The 22,392-nt window shown below is 43.3% G+C and overlaps 1 protein-coding gene across 8 annotated transcripts in view; it reads right to left on the reverse strand.

Moving 5' to 3' along the window:
- arvcfb (ARVCF delta catenin family member b) overlaps positions 1 to 22,392 on the reverse strand; it is a 96,749-nt gene that overhangs the window by 17,932 nt on the left and 56,425 nt on the right. For 7 of the 8 annotated variants that reach the window (XM_053480481.1, XM_053480479.1, XM_053480476.1 and 4 more), the window contains 6 exons: positions 18,841 to 19,331; positions 13,012 to 13,195; positions 6,339 to 6,456; positions 6,087 to 6,258; positions 5,258 to 5,275; positions 4,751 to 4,822 (listed from right to left, as the gene is read on the reverse strand). In XM_053480481.1, the coding sequence (XP_053336456.1) occupies positions 4,751 to 4,822; positions 5,258 to 5,275; positions 6,087 to 6,258; positions 6,339 to 6,456; positions 13,012 to 13,195; positions 18,841 to 19,331 (1,055 nt within the window). The remainder of the gene's footprint in view (positions 1 to 4,750; positions 4,823 to 5,257; positions 5,276 to 6,086; positions 6,259 to 6,338; positions 6,457 to 13,011; positions 13,196 to 18,840; positions 19,332 to 22,392) is intronic. The other variant, XM_053480475.1, reaches the window with a different exon arrangement.

Here is a 22,392-nt window from a genome sequence, read left to right on the forward strand (position 1 = left end):
TTAGGAGGAATGAGGGAGAGAGAAGATAAAAAAACAATGTGTGTGGTCGCGAATCAGGAGACAGAAAAATAGAAAGCTTGTGCAGGACGTGGCATTCCTACTGTAGGTTTAATGTTTCCCACAGAGACACCGAGAAAAACAGAAAGGGAGATGGCGAGAGACTGAGAGTAAGTGACAGATTTAGTGGAACAATGAGACAGAGTCAGAGACACAAAGAGAGACCGAGTGAGGGTGGGAGAAACAGAATGAGACAGAGAAAATCGCTCATAAGAGAGACGGGAAGATGTGCGACTGTGAGAAATAGAGTGAAGCTATAAGAGAGAATGAGAGACAATGACACAGTTGGCAGTGAGACAGTGTGAGTAAGACATACTGTAGTGAGACAGCATGAGAGACAGTGTAGCACTAAAACAATGTGATTGAGACAGAGTGAGATGGAGTAAGACAGAGTAAGCAACAATGAGACCGTGTGAGAGAAAGTGTGCTACTCATAATGTGAGTAAGATCGTAAGAGTGTAAGAGACACTTGTGTGTGTGCGTGTGTGCATGTGTGTGAGTGAGTGAACTCCAGTGTTGGTGCTTACTGCTTCACCAAAAAGAAAAAAGACAAGAGTTCAATGACTTCTAAGAATGTGTTGATGTGAGCCGGAGGAATTCTGGGGGTAGAAATATGAAGACACACACGTTTTACACCGCAGGACTGAGACAGAGAGAGACAGAGAAAGACAGAGAGACTCCAGAGGGAGATGTGTAAAGCCATGTGTGGTTTCTGCTGTACTGAAAAACGGCCCTGATAAGCTTGCATGCTGTAAATAATTCACTTATGCTCAGAGACACCCATTCACACACAGCAGACTGCCAGGACAGGGACATGAGGACACAGGAACTCCCTCTAAACCACCTTCAACACGCCACCAGATGTTCTTATTGTACATGGGAGGGGCCAGGTGATACAGACGTTCACGAGGCTGTCTTGAATTAGCTGGAGAGCCGGTAAGAGCGAAAGCCGAAGTGAACAAAGCAAAATGTGCCCGGGCGCTCCGGAGAGGACGCCTGGTAATGATGCGCATCAGTCACATCGAACTTATTACGAAAAGAGGACATGTCTAATCAGACGCCAATCAGACAGGCAGCCGGGGGGAGACCGAAAGGCGCGTTGTCCACAGAGGAGCTGTCGATATCATTTATCCTCTAATTAATTAGCGTCTGGGACGAGCAGAGCACACGGCAGCACGCTGGATACTAGCCTGTTCACTGAGGGGTGTTAATGGGGCGTGGCCTTGGTACCTGTCAGCCCAGGTGAACTGGGTATGGCATATGACACCGTCAGTCGGAACGAGGTAGGTGTGTCCAGTTCCTTATGTTTTAAATTTTTTTTTTTTTTTTTTACACATTTTCATTAATTTATTATTACAATATTTATAGATGTTATATATTGATATACATGATAATATTATGATAATAAATATCATATTAATATTATATACATGATACCATTTTTCTTTTCCTGAAGTGTGTATACATATTTTTTAGACTGACTTTATCCATCTCTTAATATGTGCATCTTAATAAATTAGAATGTCATAGAAAAGTTGATTTATTTCAGTAATTCAATTCAAACTCGTATATAGATTTATTACACACAGACTGATATTTCTCTGGACTCATTTTTTTTCCATTTTGATGATTAAGGCTTATAACTAACGAAACCCAAAATTCAGCATCTCAGAACATTTTAATTTTGTGAAAAAGTTAAACATTGGAGACTCGTGATGTGACACACTAATCAGCTAATTAACTCAAAGCACCTGCAAAGGTTTCCCTGAGCTTATAAATGGTCTCTCAGTCTGGTTCAGTGGACTGGCTGTTCACTGCTGTGAGTGCTCTATGGAAGGAAAAAATGTGGTAGACAAAGGTGCACAAGTAACTGGGAGAACCTCAGCGATTTACAAGTAGCGGACGCAGCTAGAGTCAGTGCTTCAAGAGCCACCACACACAGACGTATCTAAGACACAGGCTATAAACGTCACATTCCTTCTGCCAAAGTCCTCTTTTCAGATGAAAGTAAATTTTGCATTTCATTTGGAAATCAAGGTCCCAGAGTCTGGAGGAAAAGAGGAGAGGCACAGCATCCAAGTTGCTTGAGGTCCAGTGTAAAGTTTGCACAGTCAGTGGTGGTTTGGGGAGCCATGTCATCTGCTGGTGTTGGTCCACAAGTTGTAGAGCACTTCATGCTTCCCTCTGCTGACCAGCTTTATGGAGATGCTGATTTTATTGTTGCAGGAGGACTTGCACCTGTCCACACTGCCAAAAGTACCAATACCTGGTGTAGGTACCACAGTATCCCTGTGCTTGATTGGCCGGAAAACTCACCCGACCCAAACCGCTTAGAGGATCTTTAAGGTACTTTACTTAAGGTACTGTACTATGAATCTAAGAGGAACATGCGAGACAGCATCACTGAAGAAGAACAACCTGGGCTTCCATATCACCTCAGCAGTGCTACAGACTGATCGCCTCCATGCCACATCGCATTGCTGCAGTAATTCATGCAAAGGAGCCCTGACCGAGTTCGGAGTGTTTTACATGTTCATACTTTTCAGTCGTCCAACATTTCTGTGTTGAATTTTTTTATTGGTCTTAAGTAATATTCAAATTTTCTGGGATGCTGAATTTTGGGTTTTAATTAGCTGTAAACAGTAATCATTGAAATTAAAAGAAATAAACACTCAAAATATTTCAGTCTGTGTGTAATTAATCTATTTAATTAATGATTTTCACTTTTTGAATTGAATTACTGAAATAAATTGAACTTTTCAATGATATTCCAATCGATTAGGATGCATATAGAGTATATATCAAACTCCACACAGTATTGTGCAGGTCTGGCAGCAGGTCAAATCAATAAGTTATTGCACAGGTCAGAAAGATGCACCTCCCAGTTAGGAAGCTGGGGTCAGAGTTCAGGGTCAGGCAGGATACACAGCCCCTGTGGGGTTTACTGTTCGTGCCACCACTCTTTTAAGAGCAGCTACTCTCTAAAACGTGATCTGATCGACATGCGGCGCCACTGGGACTCGTCAGCCAGATATTAAATTGATATTAAATACTGTATCGTAACTGTGCTGATTATCATTGCTTGCACGCTGGACTGTCTCAGGAGGGAGGCGCTGTTGGGTTTGTTTTGTTTTTTTAAGTAGGGGATTAGCTTGGCTTCCACCCAACACACTTTTCTTATTGTAGCTCTCTCTCTCTCTCTCCCTCTCTCTCATGCAAGTCAATAAGCTATATGGCTGAAATAAACATCAGGCGAGTGCACTGCGTAAAGCATAAAGCACCGAACACGACGGTGATCAGATTCCACCTGTGACCAGTGATCATCATCATCATCATCATCATCACCACCACCCAGGAAAACCTCTGTCTGTTTCTCGCTCTGCCTGGAGGAATAAGGCACCAGATTATAGATCTATTATTCCTCCTTTACTTTTCCACATTTGTTTAAAAATAATTTCCGCTCGGATCCTCGGCTTATGGACATACACCGCGGGACAGCGAGCGATGGAGACAAAAGAGGATGTGCGACCGTGCCCTTGGTCAAGGGTAAAAGGTAGATTCAGTTAACAGCAACAACGCGCACCTCTCTGTCGCGCTCTCACGGTTAATTACCGCCTCCTGCTGATTCCTTAATTACATCTATTTCGTCTTGCCTTCTCGTCTCTCTTTTTTTTCCCTCCCCTCGGAGTGATGAATAATACATAAGTTTTTCACGCTTTTGTGGTTTTTAAGCACGTCCCGTCCACCGCGAATGGCGAGGGGGAATCGACTGTGAATCGATAAATGTCGCGGCGGCCTCCTGACAGCCGCGTGAGAGGTCCTGATTTTCTCGCTCTGAATAAAACAACCTGATCCATATTAATATTGCGAAATTCAACAAACACATCATGACGATATTTACCAAATATTAGCTAAGGAGCGTGGTGGCTAGCTACCAGATACCTGTTTAAGCTTTACTCGCCAGGCTAGCAAAGTCACGTTAATGTTGTTGAATGATTAACACGTGTACACATTTGAGTTCAGCGTGGAACGTCACAATCTTGTTGCAAGTGCATTTTTCTCTCTCGCTAATGGGACAAATTTCAGAGACTGGGACTTGTCACTGACTGGCATTAGCCAGCGATGGGGGAGGGGTGCGCGTGGTCGAGAGCTCACACACACACAAAATATAAACAACTTATAGAAAACGTTCTTCAAATACAAGTACAGATCCAGATTAAGGCTGAAGGTAACACGGAGGAGGGGTGAGGACTAACTGATATCCAAGATGGCCGCCTTTAGAGCAGCCCACAGTCTAAACAAGTGTATTGTCTAAAGTTAAGCTTTCATTTCTGAACTAGCCATGTTTGCTGATAATCTGGTACAAAAGCTTACATTTCGATGTGCTGTGTGCATAATTATATTGCTCTGGAAAGCTTATGGCTCTGATTTTGTCAGAAAAATAGAGAACAGGTGTGTAAGGGTGGGCGTCTGCAGTTTCTCTGCGGTTTCCCAAACCCGACAAGAAACTTTCCTGAGAATGGCTTCACACGCGAGCTTGTGGGATTGAACAAAAGCCCATTTCACATTCATACACGTACAAAAAAAAACGTAGGAAAGAGTCCTTCTGGGAACGGAAACAAAAAGTCATTTCAAAATGAACATTCAATGTCTCAGTGACGTGTACGAGACGTGTCGACGCTCCGGCACGTACCTTTGGTGGGCTCGGTGCGCTTCGGGAGGTCCATGGTGTCGTAGTTCTTGTCGTTTTCCCCGTTTCTCCTCCCTGCAGAAAGAGAACGAGGGCTGTGAGAAAGAGCGTGAGAGCCGAGAACTACGGAGAGTAAATGTCACGTCCATCTCAGACATTCACTCTCTCCCTCACACACACACATACACACACACACTACTCTCTAATGGCTGAGGCTCTCCTGAGTGGAACCCCCTCTTAATAATGCATGAGAGGAAATACATCTTCAGCACAGAGGTCTAATGATCATGCCAACACCCCCCTCTCACACACACACACACACACACACACACACACACACACACACACACACACACACACACACACACACACACAGAGTATACGATACACACAAATGACTCTAAATGATTTGACGAACAAGACTCTGGGTTTCTAAGACGGCCGTGTCACACTGCGACACGTTAACACACACCGGGAGACGAGCGGAGAGGACGTAAAGGAGAGACTCACCTTGGTTAAACCATTCCTCTAGAGTTGGCCAGCGCGACAGCGGGGCCAAGCACCAGCAGAGGGAAAGAAGAGAAGAGAAGAGAGGTATGGTATAAATGTGTGTGAGAGTGTGAGAGCGAAAGAAGAGTGAGAGTGTGTGTGTGTATATATAAATGAAGCTTTGCTCTGGTTTAATACTTACTCTCACTGCGCTAACCACTTCAAAGGAGTAATCGTGCACTTTAAAGCCGTGATTTACATTTACTGAGATTCTGTGGTATTTTGCTCCGCTCATTAATTTTGTACACGAACCTAAATGCGCTCCATTTTTATTTTTTTTAACTGTGCGGACAAATCTCTGAGATGAAGGAAAGAAAAACAAACAGCTCTCTGGAAGCTCAGGTCTTCTCGCAGGTCATTTATGTCTCTTATCTACGTTCAGTGTGAGTTATTAAACATCAAGGGGTGTTAGGATGCTGCAGGTTAGTTGATGTTGCCCTGGGACTGGAGAATTATTATTCCTGACTTCCTGCAGCTGCACCTGTGTCATTCCCGACCACGTGGAAAGTACCGGTTACCCCTGGCACGCTCTACAAAACGCCCACCCGAGCAAGGCACTGTTTACACACACACACACACTCACGGCGTCTGAGTCAGTTCACACCGCGCCGATTAAACCGCTCCTGAGTCATCGCACAAGGCCACAAACGCGCAACAGTCACCGCTGCTAGGCTACACACAGAGCGCGCGTACTGTGACTAATCACAACTCTCTCTTTTTTTTAAGGTTTGAGGAACTCATTGTCATTTTTAATTTCATAATCTGAAGACTCTCCGTGATGGTGACCGACCTTTAGCTTTCTTGCCGCCGAAGCAGCCGGCGTCGTCCTTCTTCTTCCTGTGAGTTCCCGTGGAGCCCGGAGCCTGAAGAGACGACGGGTCATGGAACTTCTCCGCACCGGGGACTTCTTTGTGCACGTGGTAGGAGAGGTTCCTCATGATGCACACACAGTTCTCCACAGACTGGGGGGAAAAGACAGAGAACTCTACAGATTAGCAGGTTGAAAAGATGCCGATGGTGGTGCTGAAGTCTCGGAACTCACCTTGTTGTCCATGTCCTTCTTCCCCACGGCTGAGAGCAGAGCATGGAGCAGGGCATCCACCAGGCCCTCGCACTCCCGCAGCCTTCTGCGTGCCTCCGCTCCATCCGAACTCACGTTCCTGCACACACACACACACACACATACAACTGTAGCACCAACACTACAACAACAAACTACAAAGTATTAACATTAAATACCGAGGTATACACACTATATTGCCAAAAGTATTCGCTCGCCTGCATTCACATGTATATGAACTTAACATCCAAATCCTAGTCCATAGGCTTTAATATGATGTTGGCCCCACCCCCCTTGAAGCTACAGTATAAAAGATTTAACTCTATTGTGAAGTCTTTCCACAAGGTTTACGAGTGTGTTTATGGAAATTTTTCACTAATCTTCCAGTAGTACATTTGTGAGATCAGACACTGATGTTGAACGAGAAGCCCTGGCTCAGAGTCTCCGCTATAGTCAAGTTTTTTTTTTTACACCAAACTCACTTATCTGTGATTTTATGAACCTTGCTTTGTGCACTGGTGCGAAGTCATGTTGGAACAGGAAGGAGCTGTCCCCAAACTGTTCCGCCAAAGATGGAAGCATGACAGTTGTCCAAAATGTCTTGGTTTCCTGAAGCATTAAGAATCCCTTTCACTGGAACTAAGGGGCCGAGCCCAACTCCTAAAAAACCTCTCACCCCCATCAGAAGCCCCCCTCCACCAAACTTTACACTTGGCACAATGCAGTCAGTACCGTTCTGGTTACCTGTCCTGGTAATCGCCAAACCGAGACTCATGCATCATATTGCCAGACAAAGAAGCGTGAGACATTACTCCGGAGAACACGTCTCCACTACTCTAGAGTCCAATAACGGCATGCTTTACACCACTGCATCCGATGCTTTTCATTGCACTTAGTGATGTAAGGCTTGGATGCAGCTGAACCCTCTCCATGAACGCACTGTTCTTGAGCTGATCTGAAGGACACATGAAGTTTGGAGGTCTGTAGCTATTGCTTCTGCAGTAAGTTGGCGCCCTCTGTGCACTATGTGTCTCAGCATCTGTTAACCCTACTCTGTAATTTTACGTGGCCTACCGCTTTGTGACAGAGTTGCCGTTCCCAATTACTTCCACTTTGTTATAATACTACGGACAGTTGACTGTGGAATAGTTAGTAGCGAGGAAGGCTAACTGCTTGATTTTATACACCTGTAACCATGGAAGTGATTGGAACACCTGAATTGGATGGGTGAGTGAATACTTTTGGGAATATAGTGTATTTATAAATACACTTAAACACACTAAAACTGTATTTGTGTGTAAGGTGTGTGTATACATCAAGCAGATCTGTGGAAAATTACAACTTGGCTTACAGAACTATTGTGCTTTGTGCCATTGTGTGCCAGAGTGAACGTCCACTATGATAATGACGTCGTATTTCATCGTGCACACACAAACACGCATGTCTCTCTCTCTCACACACACACACCCTTCAGCTTCAGCTGTGCCATGCACGCAGCTCGTGGCAAATCAGGCTCGGGCTCTGAGCTGCTTCCTAGGCAACAGATGTCGGTGCTTACAGTTGCCATGGATACTTGGCAGAGTGGCGGGATGGAGATGGAGTGGCATCGGGAGCTGGCGACACACGGGCGCAGAGCCTCCGTGCTCATATTCCCGAGTGTGTTCTACAACCTCTAGGACTGTGTGTACATGTGTGTATGTGTTTGTGTGTGTGTGTGTTTGTATCTCTGTCTAACTCTCCTTGGCTCACAAGCTCTGAAGTCAAAGCCAAGTCTGATTATACTGATTAAACTGCTAGAGGGCAAAAGGCAGGAGAGAGAAAGAGACAGAGAGACGGAGGAGAAATGCTGAAAATGAACGAGGGATGGAGGAGGAATGCAATTTCAGGCTTATCAGTCCCTGCTGTCCTTAAGGTCAGTTAATCAGAGCCACATGCCAAGAGAGGGACAGTTACAGAGAGCAAGAGAAAGAGAAAGGGCTATAGATGGACATGGAGAGAAAGACAGATGGACAGACAGAAAGAGAGACCAGATGTTTAAGTTCCACATTAATAGTGTACGAGTTGCAGTCACCTACACTATCCGCCGTGTTATTTACTAATCTGAGGCTGATTCTCATCTCAAACTCATCACACTATGAGTGTGTGTGTTGGGGGGGAGGGTTTCTAAACAGGTTGAAGGGTTCTTTAGATGGCTATAACACACCTCAAGCTTTCTGAGAGGGTTCTGTTAGAAACATGAGCTGAGGAATGGGACTCCTCAGCTTTAAGCTAGTATACAGTACTTTCAGGATTTCCCTCAACAATAACAAAGAATTCTTAAGGGCCCAACAATGCCAAGGTAAACTCCAAAATGGTGCTTTGTTGGGAAAAAACAAGGAACCTAAATGGATGCTAGAGGGGGGCGGTGACAAAAAAAAAAAAACACCTTAAGAACAGTAAATGGGATAAACCCAAAAGCCATAGGGCTGTTAAATGAAGATCACTCAAATATGCCTTAAGTGGTCTAGATGGAATAAAATCAAGAAGCTTCATGAATTCTTAATGGGTGTTAACCCAAAACCCTTAAAAATACGAAACTGAGAAGAACTGAAGAACCCTTAACTGCTCCAGATGGCATAAAACAAAAAAACTCTTAAGAGGTAAACGTAATAGATGCTAACCCGTAAACAATTAGGGTTGCTAAACAGAGATCACCCTAAGAACCCTTATGGATGCTTAATAGATGCTATCCCAAGAACTCATAGGGTTGCTAAACAGAGATCACCCAAAGAACCCCCAATGGCTCCAGATGTCAAACAAAGAACCCCTAGGGAGGCTTAATGTATGTTATCCCAAGAACCCTTAAGGATGCTAAATGGAGATCACCTAAAGAACCCTAAATGGCTCCAGATGTACAGTAACAAACCAAAGAACACTTGTGGATGCTTAATAGATGTTAACCCAAGAACCCTTTGGGATACTAAAGGGATATCAATCAAACAACCCTTAACTGCTTCAGATGGCATAAACTAAAGGACCACCTTTAAAGATCGAAAAAAGGAGGTCATTCAGAGAACCCCTAACTGTTTCAGATGGAATAAACCAAAGAACCTCTTGGCATGCTTAATGGATGTTATCCAAAAACCCTTACAGGTGCTAAATGAAGATCACCTAAGGAACCCTCAATGACTCCAGATGTAACAAAACAAAAAACCCTAATGGATGCTTAATAGATGTTATTTTAAGAAACCTTTAAGATGCTAAAGGGATATCAACCAAAGAACCCTTAATTTCTTCAGATGGCATAACCCAAAGAACCGTTAAGAATGGTCAAAGATGGTCACTCAGAGAACCCTTAACTGTTCTAGATAAAATAAACCAAAGAACCTCTTTGGCATGCTTAATGGGATCAACTAAAGAACCAGATGGCATAAACCAAATAACCTATAGGGAGTGAGGCTTAATAGATGTTAACCCAAAAACTCTTAAACTACAACAAAGATCCAAACGCCAAACAGAGATCATCCAATGAACTTAACTGCTTTAGACAAAACAAACCAAGGAACCCATATGGGTAATTAATAAATGGTAACTTAAGAACCCCGAGTGGTGCTAAACTGAAATCACCCCCCCAAAAATCTTAACTGCTTTAAATTAAATAAACTAGGAAACCCTCATGTATGCTAACAAATAAACAACCTTTAACTGCTTGAGAATGAATAAAACAAACAAACAAAAAACCTTAGGGGATCCTAAACAGATACAAAAATAATAATGAAAAAAACCTTAAAATGTTCCAGATGCCATAAACCAAAGAACCCTTAGTGAAGCTTGGAGAAGCCGGCTCCAGATGGGCCACAGTACAGAAACCTTACAGACTTCTGTCCTGACGCAGCAGAGTGATGAGGAGCTTTAATCAGGAGCCGTACTGCTGAAATGTTCAGAGAAAAGCTGCTAATGAAAGCACTGATACAGAGAGGGATGGAGGGAGAGAGAGCGGGAGAGTGAGGCCACGAGGATCGATTTCAGCCATTCGGCCGACACTGAAGTGTGGAACAAATACAGAGACATTATCCTGCTCTTTACCGTTGCAGAAAAACAGCAGCGCTGTCACGTCTCTGTGCTCCGAGTCTGTTTGCATTCTCATGGTACAGGGTTCAGCATGTGTCGGGTCCTGTTCGTGCAGCAGGGCAACCGGTATGGAATATCATCGGTAATGCTGAAAGGGATGTTAAAATCTGACTAAGCGGAAGTGAGAAAGTATTAGCCCCATAACAGACTCAAAACGGAAGTCACTGCGTTATCTGCTCCGGCGAACGACTCGTCACGTTCATCACGGCTGGTACGCTTGGGCTTCGTCCTGGCTGGTTGTAATCTGATTGGCTGCTGAAACTTCAGGAAACGTTTCTTAACCATGGCACAAAGAGCTTTAGATCTAATTACTGGATTGAAAAGCTTTCTCAGAATTACGTAGGTGTTTTTTTTTTTTTCCAGGTCTACATCCTGAGTCAAGCAATTTTTAGTTACAAGTTAAACCACGTCAGTGGAATCCCTAACATTCAGGGTTTCTCATAACTCCAAGGAAATCCACGCGAGCTTGAGACATGTTCATATAAGTTAGGAGAGAATATGACTTTTTTCGTGAAAATAAAGAACTAGCTAATACAGTACCTTTACAGTTCTCATCAGCTCAAGGTCCACACTTACACACTCCTCACTCTCATAACGACATGCCATTCCTATTAGATTTGGTGTAGTCACTGAATTATTCATAGCGGTTACTGAATAATATGCTTTAAAGTGATATTAAAAAAATTAATACTAATCCAGAGGTTAAGTGATACAGGTTAGACAGAAATGTCATCATTTTGTTACAGACCTCATGAGGGACAAAGATCCTTGTCATTCTATAAAACTAAAATGAACAACCAAATTGGATGTGTGTGTGTACGTACAAACTTATACACAGCCAGCCAAAAAATGTATACGCTCTTCACCATAAAAAATATATAAACATAAGCATCTCTTCTGACGATCACATGATACATCAACGAAATTGCGACTATTGACATCTATGTACTGTACTGTAAATACACACACCTGCACACCTTAGGAAAATAAAGAGAAAAGTGCACAGATAAACTGTTCACACAGGTAAATCGACTCTGACTTGACTCATCTACAGGAAATGAACTCTGGTGTGAAAGTGCCTCAACTCTAACACAATTCACCAACATGGAGTGAAATATACAGCAGCACAACTGCTGTACACAGTTACTTAGACTGTGAATCAACTTACCCACAGAGAGTGAAATGTCGCATTAATTCGACTCTGAACTGACTCACCTGCAAGAAGTGAACTCTACCAAGAAGGTGATTTAACTCTGAAGTGCAGAGAGTGAACACCTGCAGAGAGTAAGCTCTGACTCAAGTCTGAATCGACTCACCTGCAGAATCGACCAAATCGACTCACCTGCACCTGTACACTCTAATGGGAATAAAATTTAACTCTGAATCAACTCACCTGCAGAGAGTGAACTCTAGCAACACATTAATTTGAATCGACTCAGTAATCGCAGCTGAGAAAGTCATTTGATTTAATATTACTTTTGCATATTATTCAGCAGTTACTGAATAATATGCTTCAAAGAGATATAAAAAAAAAAAAAGAATACCAATCCAGAGGTTAAGTGATACAGGTTAGACGGAAATGTCACCTAGACTCTCTCCCAGGACGTAGACTACGTACATGTTTGCTAAACGCAAACCGAGCCAAAGGACAACGCTGTAAAACTATAATTGTGTGTTTATTGTGTGTTTTGGAGATTCGGAGGGACAATCTAATTGTATAATTATCTGATCCTTTATTTAGCGATGCTTTCATCTTCTCTGTGCTCAGGTGAGCAAACAACACAGCAAACATATGGATTTCACTTGGATTCAGCAAACCGGCTAACAGGTGTGTGAGCGCTTTGATCATAAGAACACGCTGTACAGGCAATTATGAGAAACTTGATCAAACGTCTCGGAGTGTAAAGTATAGCTAGCAAGGCTGCAATTAGCTATTGTGCTAGCGCTCAGATGTGTGGTGTAAATAACACTGTGATTCAACGGACCTGGATCTGACGTGTTTTTGGAGAAAAGGTCCAAAAAAAACAAAACTCTTGTCGAATGTTCTTCACTCACTCTCGTTAAGTAACTTCAAGCACCTTCTAATTTTAGGGCTTTTCATTTTATTCACTTATCTGCTTTCTTCTTAAAAGCCCTTGCAATTAAAAAAAAAAAGCCTTTGTTCTGCTGGTACTTTTGCCAGCAGAAGTGAGTGGCTAGTTAATGGACAGCTGTGGCTAAACGCTGCTTAAATGCATCTCTTTTGTCCCCATGGACCTTGTAAAAACAAATTAGTAAAAGATTGGACGGGGGGAAGAGGCGCTGTGCGCACACTCGGAAACTTAGGCTGCATCACTGACACGGTGGAGCTATTGAGATGATTAAAGGAAGGAGTTGACATCCTGACCTTAGATTAAAACCCTCTGTCGATGTGGCTTCTTAATTAAAAACCCTTTAAAGTCTAAGACTAAACTTATGCTCTGTTTCAGAAGCTGAGTGACCGCGCTCGATAAAAGGTCAGTCGTCATATATAAAACTGCACTGTTTGGTGTGGACTGGCGAGTACCTCAGGCAACCGGACGTGTTCTTGAAGACGGTGGTCCACTGGGCGTCCCGGGGCTTCGAGTCCTCATTGGGCTCAGCCTCCCAGCCCGAGTGCGGGATGATCACCTCGTTGGTCATGGTCTGCAGCGCATGATTAATGATCACCATCTTCAACGGCTCGTACGATGATAAATTCCACAATGTTCCTATCAGAAAAAAAAAAACTGTAGAGATGGAAGGACATGCAGTTGATAGAAAAAACAAATAGAAGTAAGAGGCGTTGGAGGAAAGCGCTTTAAAATCAATGTCATGTAATGAAAAGTTTCTGACATTCGCTCAGATCTCTTGGCACCTGATTACAGTACAAATGCGAAAGGCACGTGTCTTTAAACTAAACTAATGAAACAACTTTGTGGTTTCAGGACAACAGAATGTTCCTGTTTTATTCTCAAAACCTGGAGGAGGCGAGCAATGTGCGGCATGACGTTCTGGTCGGAGTGCCCTCGTCCCCTTTCTGTTTCATTAACATTTCTCCTCCATCCCGATCCAGCTGGATCCGCCCCGTGTCCAAATGTAAAAATAACACACCTCGGGTCTTTCATTTAAAAATTAAACCAATAAAAGCTACCTCCACGTGTGTACGTCTGCATGTAGGAACAGTACATTTGGCTCCCTGAGGAAGAGAGTCTGAGGCAGGTTCAGACCAGAAACAGCCATTAAAAGCCAAATCATTATATTACCCATGACGTGGGAGCTTTTCCTGGAGCGCTGGATTGCATGATGTTTTTTTCTAAACCCTGGTGGTTTGGTTATTATGTGCGGTAATAAGTTGATCTTGTCTTATGGGGAGGAACGCTATTGAATGTGGCTTGCGGCCTGAGAGTTTGCGAGCATTCAGATGCTGCACAGATTAAAAAAAACAAAAATGTCTGACAAAGCTTGTCTTTTAAATAAGCTCAGTGAGAGACAAGTAAAGCCAGAGAAACAGTAAATCAAAGGCTGTATATAAAGATAAAGACGTGCTGAAAAAACTCTATTCTCATTTAATGTGTAGGAGTAATAAGAACCAAAGAGTCTAAGTGTACTGCAGTACAAAGACACTCTGTGTAGGGCAAAAGTGTCCCCTCAATACTTATTACACTCAGCTGGGAAACACTGACTCTGACTCGACATGGCTCTATATGCCCCTGACTCCACATGACTCTATATGCCCCTTACTCAACAAGACTTCCTATGCCCATGACTCCACATACGCCAGACTCGACATGACTCTGCCCCTGACTTGACATGACTCTAAATGCACCTGACTCCGCAAGACTCTACATGCCCCTGACTCCGCAAGACTCTACATGCCCCTGACTCCGCAAGACTCTACATGCCCCTGACTCCGCAAGACTCTACATGCCCCTGACTCCGCAAGACTCTACATGCCCCTGACTCTGCAAGACTCTACATGCCCCTGACTCCACAAGACTTTCTATGCCCCTGACTCCACAAGACTTCACATGCCCCTGACTTCACAAGACTCTACATACCCCTGACTCCACAAGACTCTATATGCCACTGACTTTATATTCCTCCTACTCCACAAGACTCTACATGCCCCTGACTCCACAAGACTCTATATGCCACTGACTTTATATTCCTCCTACTCCACAAGACTCTACATGCCCCGGACTCCACATAACTCTATATGCCCCTGACTCAACAAGACTTTCTATGCCACTGACTCCACATACCCCAGACTTGACATGACTCTATATGCCCCAAACTTAACATGACTCTATATGCCCCTGACTTTACAAGATTATATGACCCTAACTCCACAAGACTTTACATGCCCCTGACTCCACAAGACTTTATATGCCCCTGACTCCACAAGACTCTACATGCCCCTGACTCCACAAGACTCTACATGCCCCTGACTCCACAAGACTCTACATGCCCCTGACTCCACAAGACTCTACATGCCCCTGTAAAGTCCCCCTACTCCACAGGACTCTATATGCCACTGACTCTACAAGACGTTCTATGCCCCTGACTCCACCCAGCCCTAACTCCACATGACTCCACAAGACTCTATATGCCCCTAAGTCTACAAGACACTACAATACTCAATATGCCCCTGACTCTACAACCTAAAGCTACAATTCATTCGGCTTCACCAAAACTGGACAACGAGTTTTGATTTCAGCTGTGATTTTCAAGATGGTGGGGTTAGAATTTGGCATAAACAACATTAAAGCAGAGATCCACCCTGCCTTATATTAATGGTGCAGGGTAGTAATTATGGTTTAATGGTAAGAGGCAGATTTTTTTGCTAAACTTTGGGCCAAATACTACCAATTGAGTACGGTTTTAATGCCTTAGCCTTCCATATCTTTATGACCATAGGATAATGTGACTTCACAAAACTAAAATAATCTCAAACTGGCTTTTTGAACAAATGGTGTTCATGTCACTGTACGCAAATGACTTCCACAGTCACCAGATCACAATCCAATAGAGCGCCTTAGGGACGTGGTGGAACAGGAGATTCAGCCGTCAAACCTGCAGCAACAGTATGATGCGATCATGTGACTATGGAATGTTTCCAGCATCTTGTTGAATCTATGCTATGAAGAGTTCAGGAAATTCTGAAAGCAAAAGGTCGGCGTAACCAGTACCAACGAGTTATATGAAGCGTGAGCGTATATGCTCGTGAGCCTGACTATATAACATTCCAAGTGTGTTTGTCTCTAAAAGATTTTATACATCCCTGGCTCTACATGACCCTAGCTCGACAGGTGCAGCTTTTAAAGGTGACCAGGATGCCCTTGCATGACCTATGATTAAACCGAACCTGCACTGTGATGTCACCTGTTTTCAGTAACTCCCCTCTGGATTGCTCAGAAATCAAATCCATAAAAGGGAAAGGAAATGTGTGCCCTCAGGAAGCTCTGTAGGCATATATATATATATGTGTGTGTGTGTGTGTAGCTTTATTGGGTTTGCAGTTTCCTGCTCTGCACCGCAGCCTCCCAGCTAATTCAATTTTTCAAGGAGCAAAAGACATGCTGCCCTCACAGGCCATTCATTAGAGGTGCTGTTATGGCCCAGACTGAGTGGAGGTGACGAGGCGGGCGGTTGTCATGAAAGTAAAGAAAGGTAGAAAATGCAGGAATTCTTAAAAAATGCCACCCAGCGCTCTGCTTTAAGCCCATCTGACCAAACATCAGTTGATATTTAAAAGCTTGTAGAAGAAGGACAGGGCAGAGAGACGAGAATGTAATATGGACATGAACTCGGTTCCTTACGTTATTTCAAGCACAGCCGTTCTCTATGTAAGTCTCTAAGAGTTTTACGTAAAGAACACTGGTCCAGCACATACTAAGAGTAATACTGACATTCTTCATTTTCATTACATTTTAATGTGGTAATGGCTGCTGGAATGAAAAGAAAAGGAAGAGCGGACCAAACTAACCACGACTATGAGTAGACCGTCCTCTGAGGGAAATGTGGGCTACTGAGGTTTTTCACTAAATAGAATGAAAACCTCCATGTTGGACTCTTTCTATTTTTGAGACCCTGCAATTATTTTTAATTGTGCCGCACAGTGCCCAGTTCCTTACGCCGATCCCATAGTATGGAGGGGGTTGTGTTTTCATAGGGGCCTCACCAGCATACAGCATATGGGCGTTTGGGGTTGGGGGCGAGGCCCACACACTTATAGCTATTTTTAGCATTGATTGAAAGGTCCACTGCACTGTAAAAGCAATCATCGCAGCTGGGGTATGGTCAACGTTGAGTTGCTTCCACATGGTGCAATAATCCCACGCCTTTGCTGTGCTCACTGAATTCTGCAGCGAAAGCTGTTCTCAGTTGATCATTTGTCCTACTGGGGCACAACGGCAGCCACTGGATTACGGCCATATTCACAATTGTTATGCTTGATTAAGAAATCATAATGCATGCTCGTTTTTCCATTTTTCAGTAATAAACCACTCTTGCAACATTGTGGGACCTTCAAGTCCAGAACTGAGAGAACATTGCTACGGTCATGAGGAGAGAGGTTTGATTAGAGCTGATGGCTCTGCACCCACTCTCTGCCTCTGAGCAACATGTATCAAAGGATAAATGTTAATATGTGAAGGTAAGAGGAACTTAAAAGCCTTTAGACCACCCATGCTAACGTGAGACCTGTAGTTCTGGGGTTTGTTGGAGCTGCAATCAGCCTTTCTACTGGATTTTCAGTACTTCTGCAAACGCATGCCAGGTAAAACCTGTAAGTGGATTAAAGCTTTAGCTGTACAGGGACAAAACCCCCATTGTAGTCTCCTAGGGCCATTTAGGAAATCACCAGAAGATTTAACTCAGCTGGGCAAACCTGAACAACTGATCCAGGATCAGAGAATCACTCGAAAAATCTGGTGTTGCATGAGTGTGTACTCAATCACCGAACTGAAGGAAGCTCATATCCGACTTAGGGGCGTTAACTGGACAGCAAGGTCCCCAAAATGAACAACTCTGTATAGTTATGCTTAATATTAGGTGTAAAAATATATTAAAAATCATCTGACCATAAATGTTTTTAGAATTGGGCAAATAGAACAACAGGTGATCAACATACTGCATAACCTAGAAACAAAAATAGATGAACAACAAAATAATACCCCATTACTGCTTCCACAGGATTTAGGAGGGTAAGTTGCAGCCAGGTTCTGCTAATCATTAGTCATTTATTAACTGATCATTAGCAGTTGATCAGACCTCTATAAAATCACAAGTTTTGGCAGTTTGCTAGTTTGGAGCGTTCAAGTATGTGTTAATGTGATGCCAAGAGGAGGAACATAAGCAATGGTCTTAAAGAATCACTGCTGAACATCAGTCTGGAAAGGGTTATAAAACCATGAAACCATTGTTCTCCAATAAGAAAGATTATTCACAAGTGAAAAACGTTCGAGACGGTTGCCAATCTTCAGTTCCAGCACATTCACCAACAGGACGGCACAGGTCAGACCGTGCAATGCTCAGAGAATTGCATAAATCCAAGCGCTACATCTCAGAGCTTACAGGCCTCACTGAGCATGTTCAATGTCAATGACAGCACAATTACTGTAGAAGTATGGTTTGTTTAGAAGGGTTGCCAGGAGAATTCTTTTTTGTCTAAAAAGAACATGGAAGTATGACTGAGGTTCACAAAACTACATCTGAATAAAGCAGAAGGCTTATGGAACAATGTCCTACTGAACAGATGAGACCAAAGTGGAGATGTTTGTGCAATGTTTGGCAAAAAAACAAACATCATTTCAGCAGAAACACTTCATAACCTCTGACAAGCATGGTGGTGAAGAGGTTTTGAGCTGTGTGCTTCTGTTAAGATTTAGATTTATGCCATTAAAATGTCAAAAATAAGACTGGAATCAGTATATTAGGAACAAAATATCATCTGACATCCAGCAACCGTAAAATTCAAGTCCGTCACGGACAGCAGCACTCATGAACCGTGATCCAGAACCAGTACAGCAGCCTCAAAATATCTCCTGGCAGGCCAGACTTTGGAGCAAATCCTCTTTAAGACTTGACTAAAATATCCATCTTCTGCCATGCCCAAAGCTTAGAGCTGGTATTAGTAGCTCTCGTAACTGCTCTGGCCTGCAGCAGGCAGAAGAACGCAGGGTTTAGGAATTAAACATGGATGCTACGGAGGTCTCCTGGGACTGTAGATTTGATGTGTCTTTGAAATAGCTGAGAAGTTCTTTGTTGTTGTTGTTGTTCCGTAAATACACATGGATAAAGAAAAGCAGTGGCTGCAATGAGACGGTTAAAACCTAAATATAGACCAAATAACAATAAACAGAATTTGTGGTACCTGTGACGAGTTCGCGAATCTCAGCGTCACCGCTCTTCCTAAGCAGGCGAACGAGAGCGGGGATGCCGTCGCAGCTCCTGATGGCCGCCTTGTTTTCGTTGTCCTTGCCGAAGGAGAGGTTGCGCAGAGCTCCACACGCTTTGCGCTGCACCTCACCCTTGGGGTGCTCGAGCAAGGCCACCAGAGCCGGGATGCCGTTCAGCTGTCGCACGGCTTTCTTTACTACGTCGTTCTCGTAGCACAGGTGCTGCAGGTAGGCGGCGGCGTTAGCTTTGACTGGATCGAGAGGGTGGCCCAGCATAGCGATGACCTCAGGGAGGTCGGGGTCACGCCAACAGCGGGGGTCCTGGCGCGCCAAGCCACTGTCGATGCCACCGTCCAGGCTGGCCGTGCTGCCCCGTTCGGGCTGTGCAAGTGGGGCGGGGAACATGCCAGGACCGTAGCGGTGTCGCTCGTCGATTAGCTCCGACTCGATGGGGTCATCGTAGCCCCTGTTTAGGGTCAGACAGAGAGAGAGAAAGAGAGAGAGAGAGAGAGAGAGAGAGAGAGAGAGATAGGGTGGTTGATGGTGGTTGTTATTTTCAATCTGAACGTTGCAGCTTTTCCATTGATGACTAATTAAGATGTCATTAAGGATTTTAAGAAATCTGAAGTGCATGATGAGTATCTGACATGCCTGAAAAGATAAAACAACAAGGCGAAACTGAGCTCTTTTACTTTTCAAAAAGAACTTAACAGTCACCGAGATGGTAAAATGACCCTGATCATTTTCATGTCAAACAGAGAGACACAGGGACAGACAAACGAACAAACGAAGGAGCTTCATGGGGGAAGCAGAAATAGCTCCTCTCAGAGATTGTCTGAGAAGATGAGCTGCAGGCGGAGACAGACAGGGGAGGAAAATAAGTTTAAGTGGAACAGTCAGAGTGAGACGGAGAGGGATGGAAACGCCAAAACACTGAGATAGAGAGAAAACAGAGCGAGCGGAGGAGCAGCTATTAACCATGCTGTCGGGGAAGCAGCCAGAAGAGCTAGTCTTGTTGATAAGAGGAACAGCTGCCACTTCCTTATTAATGGACAGTCTGGGAGACGTGCAGAGCTTTTATTAATGAAAGTGTGGCTGAGGTTACAGGTGCAGAAATAAAAAAATTACAATGGTGAAGGGGTGACAGAGTTGGGGAAAGACAAGCTAGTCTGCAACATCTCTATCATTTCCTGAGCAGGAATGTGGAAAATAAAATTCCCGTCTCGCTGTTCCGACCAGGGGTACGGTCTAACCCCCGGGCTATCATATTACGCGACTAAATTGCCTTTCACGAGCTCCTAATGATTTTTAAAGCTTTGAGTGCCTTGTATATGGTTTCGGATCACTGGGATCGTTCGACATCGGCCCGTGTCAGCCCGTGTCAGTCAAATGGGTTAATGCGCAGGGGATTCCACTTAACGCAGGAAGTAATGTTGTATGTTAACCTGGAGTGATCCCAGGACTTAAACTCTCAACATTCAGTGCATGCAATACAAAAACCAGGACCTGGGATTTCATCTGGCGACAAAATGAAATATATAAGCTAAAGATTTCTTTATTTCTTTGCACACTAGTTATGACTCTATAAAAAAATAATAAAAATGCAGTCTGAAGGACCCCACTTGCGTGCAATTATTTGCTACTAGGTGCACAAATTAAAATAAATAAATAAATAAATAAAATAAATTGTAACCTATAACCAGAGGTGGGAGGTAAATAAGTACATGTACCGCATTACTGTACTTAAGTACATATTTCACAAATCTGTACTTTGAGTATTTTTATTGAAGTATACTTTTTACTTTTATTCCACTCTAACGTACGGCAAGTACCTGTACTCCTACTTGACTACATGTCCGCATGGTGTTACGTGACCTAACCACATGTGTGTAGTGTTTGAAGAGGGAATGTCGCCACACGCTGACTATTATGTGTAATCACATGACTTTCCTCTCCTTTGACACGTGACTTAGCAGCGGAGTTGGATACAGAGTTTTGTTCACAATTGGAAATCAAAGTACAAGAGGGAGAAAGCATGCACTTTTGATACTTTTACTCAACTACACAAGTAAATGGAGGACTTCTACTTGGGCAATCTTTGCCCTACTGTAGGTAATCTCTACTTTTACTCAAGAACACAATTCATGTATTTCGCCCTCCTCTGCCTATAGTACCTGTAGTATCTGATATCTTCATAGTTTGCTTCTGAAGAGCTATTCTTTCTTGTATATTTAATGCAGTCTTGAGGAATAGTTCTCCAGGCTTCCTGAAGGACTTCATCCCTTTTTTTTTTTCAGTCTAGTCCCTATACCTCAGCAGTTTCAGAGAAATGTTTTAATTAAGCCAAACAGTGACCTATGAATACGTGGATGAAGCAGACGAGAGGGGAAATGAGGTCGCTGCTGAGGCTGCTTTCACATTTTTATTTTATTGTAGCTTTAGGCACTTTGCTGCCTGTCGCAGTTAAACATTATTTCTTATTTCTTTAATTTAATCAACATCTTTTAGGTTAGGTTAAGCCTTTATTCGTCACATATACTTTATTAAAGCTGGGAGGAAATTTTTTTTTTTTTTAAAGAATGAACCTAATTATACTACTTAGTGTAAACAGACAGGCCACGCCCACAAACCGCAAACAAAACTAACATTTTTTTACACATCTCCATCTTAACTAAACAAGTGTGGCTGAAATAAACCCGTAGGAGTTGATTTAAACACCTGGTCATGTGCAGGTGAAATCCTCGACCGCTGAGTCCCTCCACAGTACCGGAGTTTATTAGAGTGAAACCTCACAAATAAACACGTGAATAATGGAATAAATAAGTAGTAGACTTTTTTAAAAGGCTGTAATGTTTCTCAGGCATGAAAGAGATCTAAAGCAGGAGAGCTCAGGGATGTCATTAAAGCGGCGCACCGCTGTGAGCCTTGCGGTAACGCTCTGGTACGGCCGTGCTTTTTGCTTTTTTTTAAAATATAGCACGTCCTTGTGAGTTCATTAAGTCCGGCGTTCTGGCAGCGTTCGCCGCCGCCTCCTCTCGAGTGTGTGACCTAAAACATCTGACCTGTTTGTGTGTGTACAATATCTAAAAATATCAATGTGTGTAGTATGATACTCTTTTAAAAAAAAAAAAAAAAAAAAGATCACACTTTATATAATTACTTTTTTTTGTTCTTTATAATTACAGCTCCACTTCAAAGCACTTTAATAAAGCAAGCGTTCATTAACGCCAAAGCTGTTCCATGTTTAAAAAAAGGAACGTCTGGATTGAACCGGATTTATCTGCTGGAATCGCGTAAAACAGAGTCCGCTAATGGAGGCACGACTGAGTTCGGCCAAAGCTGAAATTCTTTAGGTGTGTGTGTGTGTGTGTTTGTGTGTGTGTGTAGAATAATTCTGTCAGAGTGAATGTAGTCGGCTTGGGAGGTTGTTTGTGGGTAATGTGGCATATAATAGAATAAACAGAATCAACCTTGATAAATGACATCAGTGTCATAACCGCACACACACACACACACACACACAAAGG

The sequence above is a fragment of the Clarias gariepinus genome, chromosome 21, assembly GCF_024256425.1.
Source record: "Clarias gariepinus isolate MV-2021 ecotype Netherlands chromosome 21, CGAR_prim_01v2, whole genome shotgun sequence".
In the NCBI taxonomy this organism is placed as follows: domain Eukaryota; kingdom Metazoa; phylum Chordata; class Actinopteri; order Siluriformes; family Clariidae; genus Clarias; species Clarias gariepinus.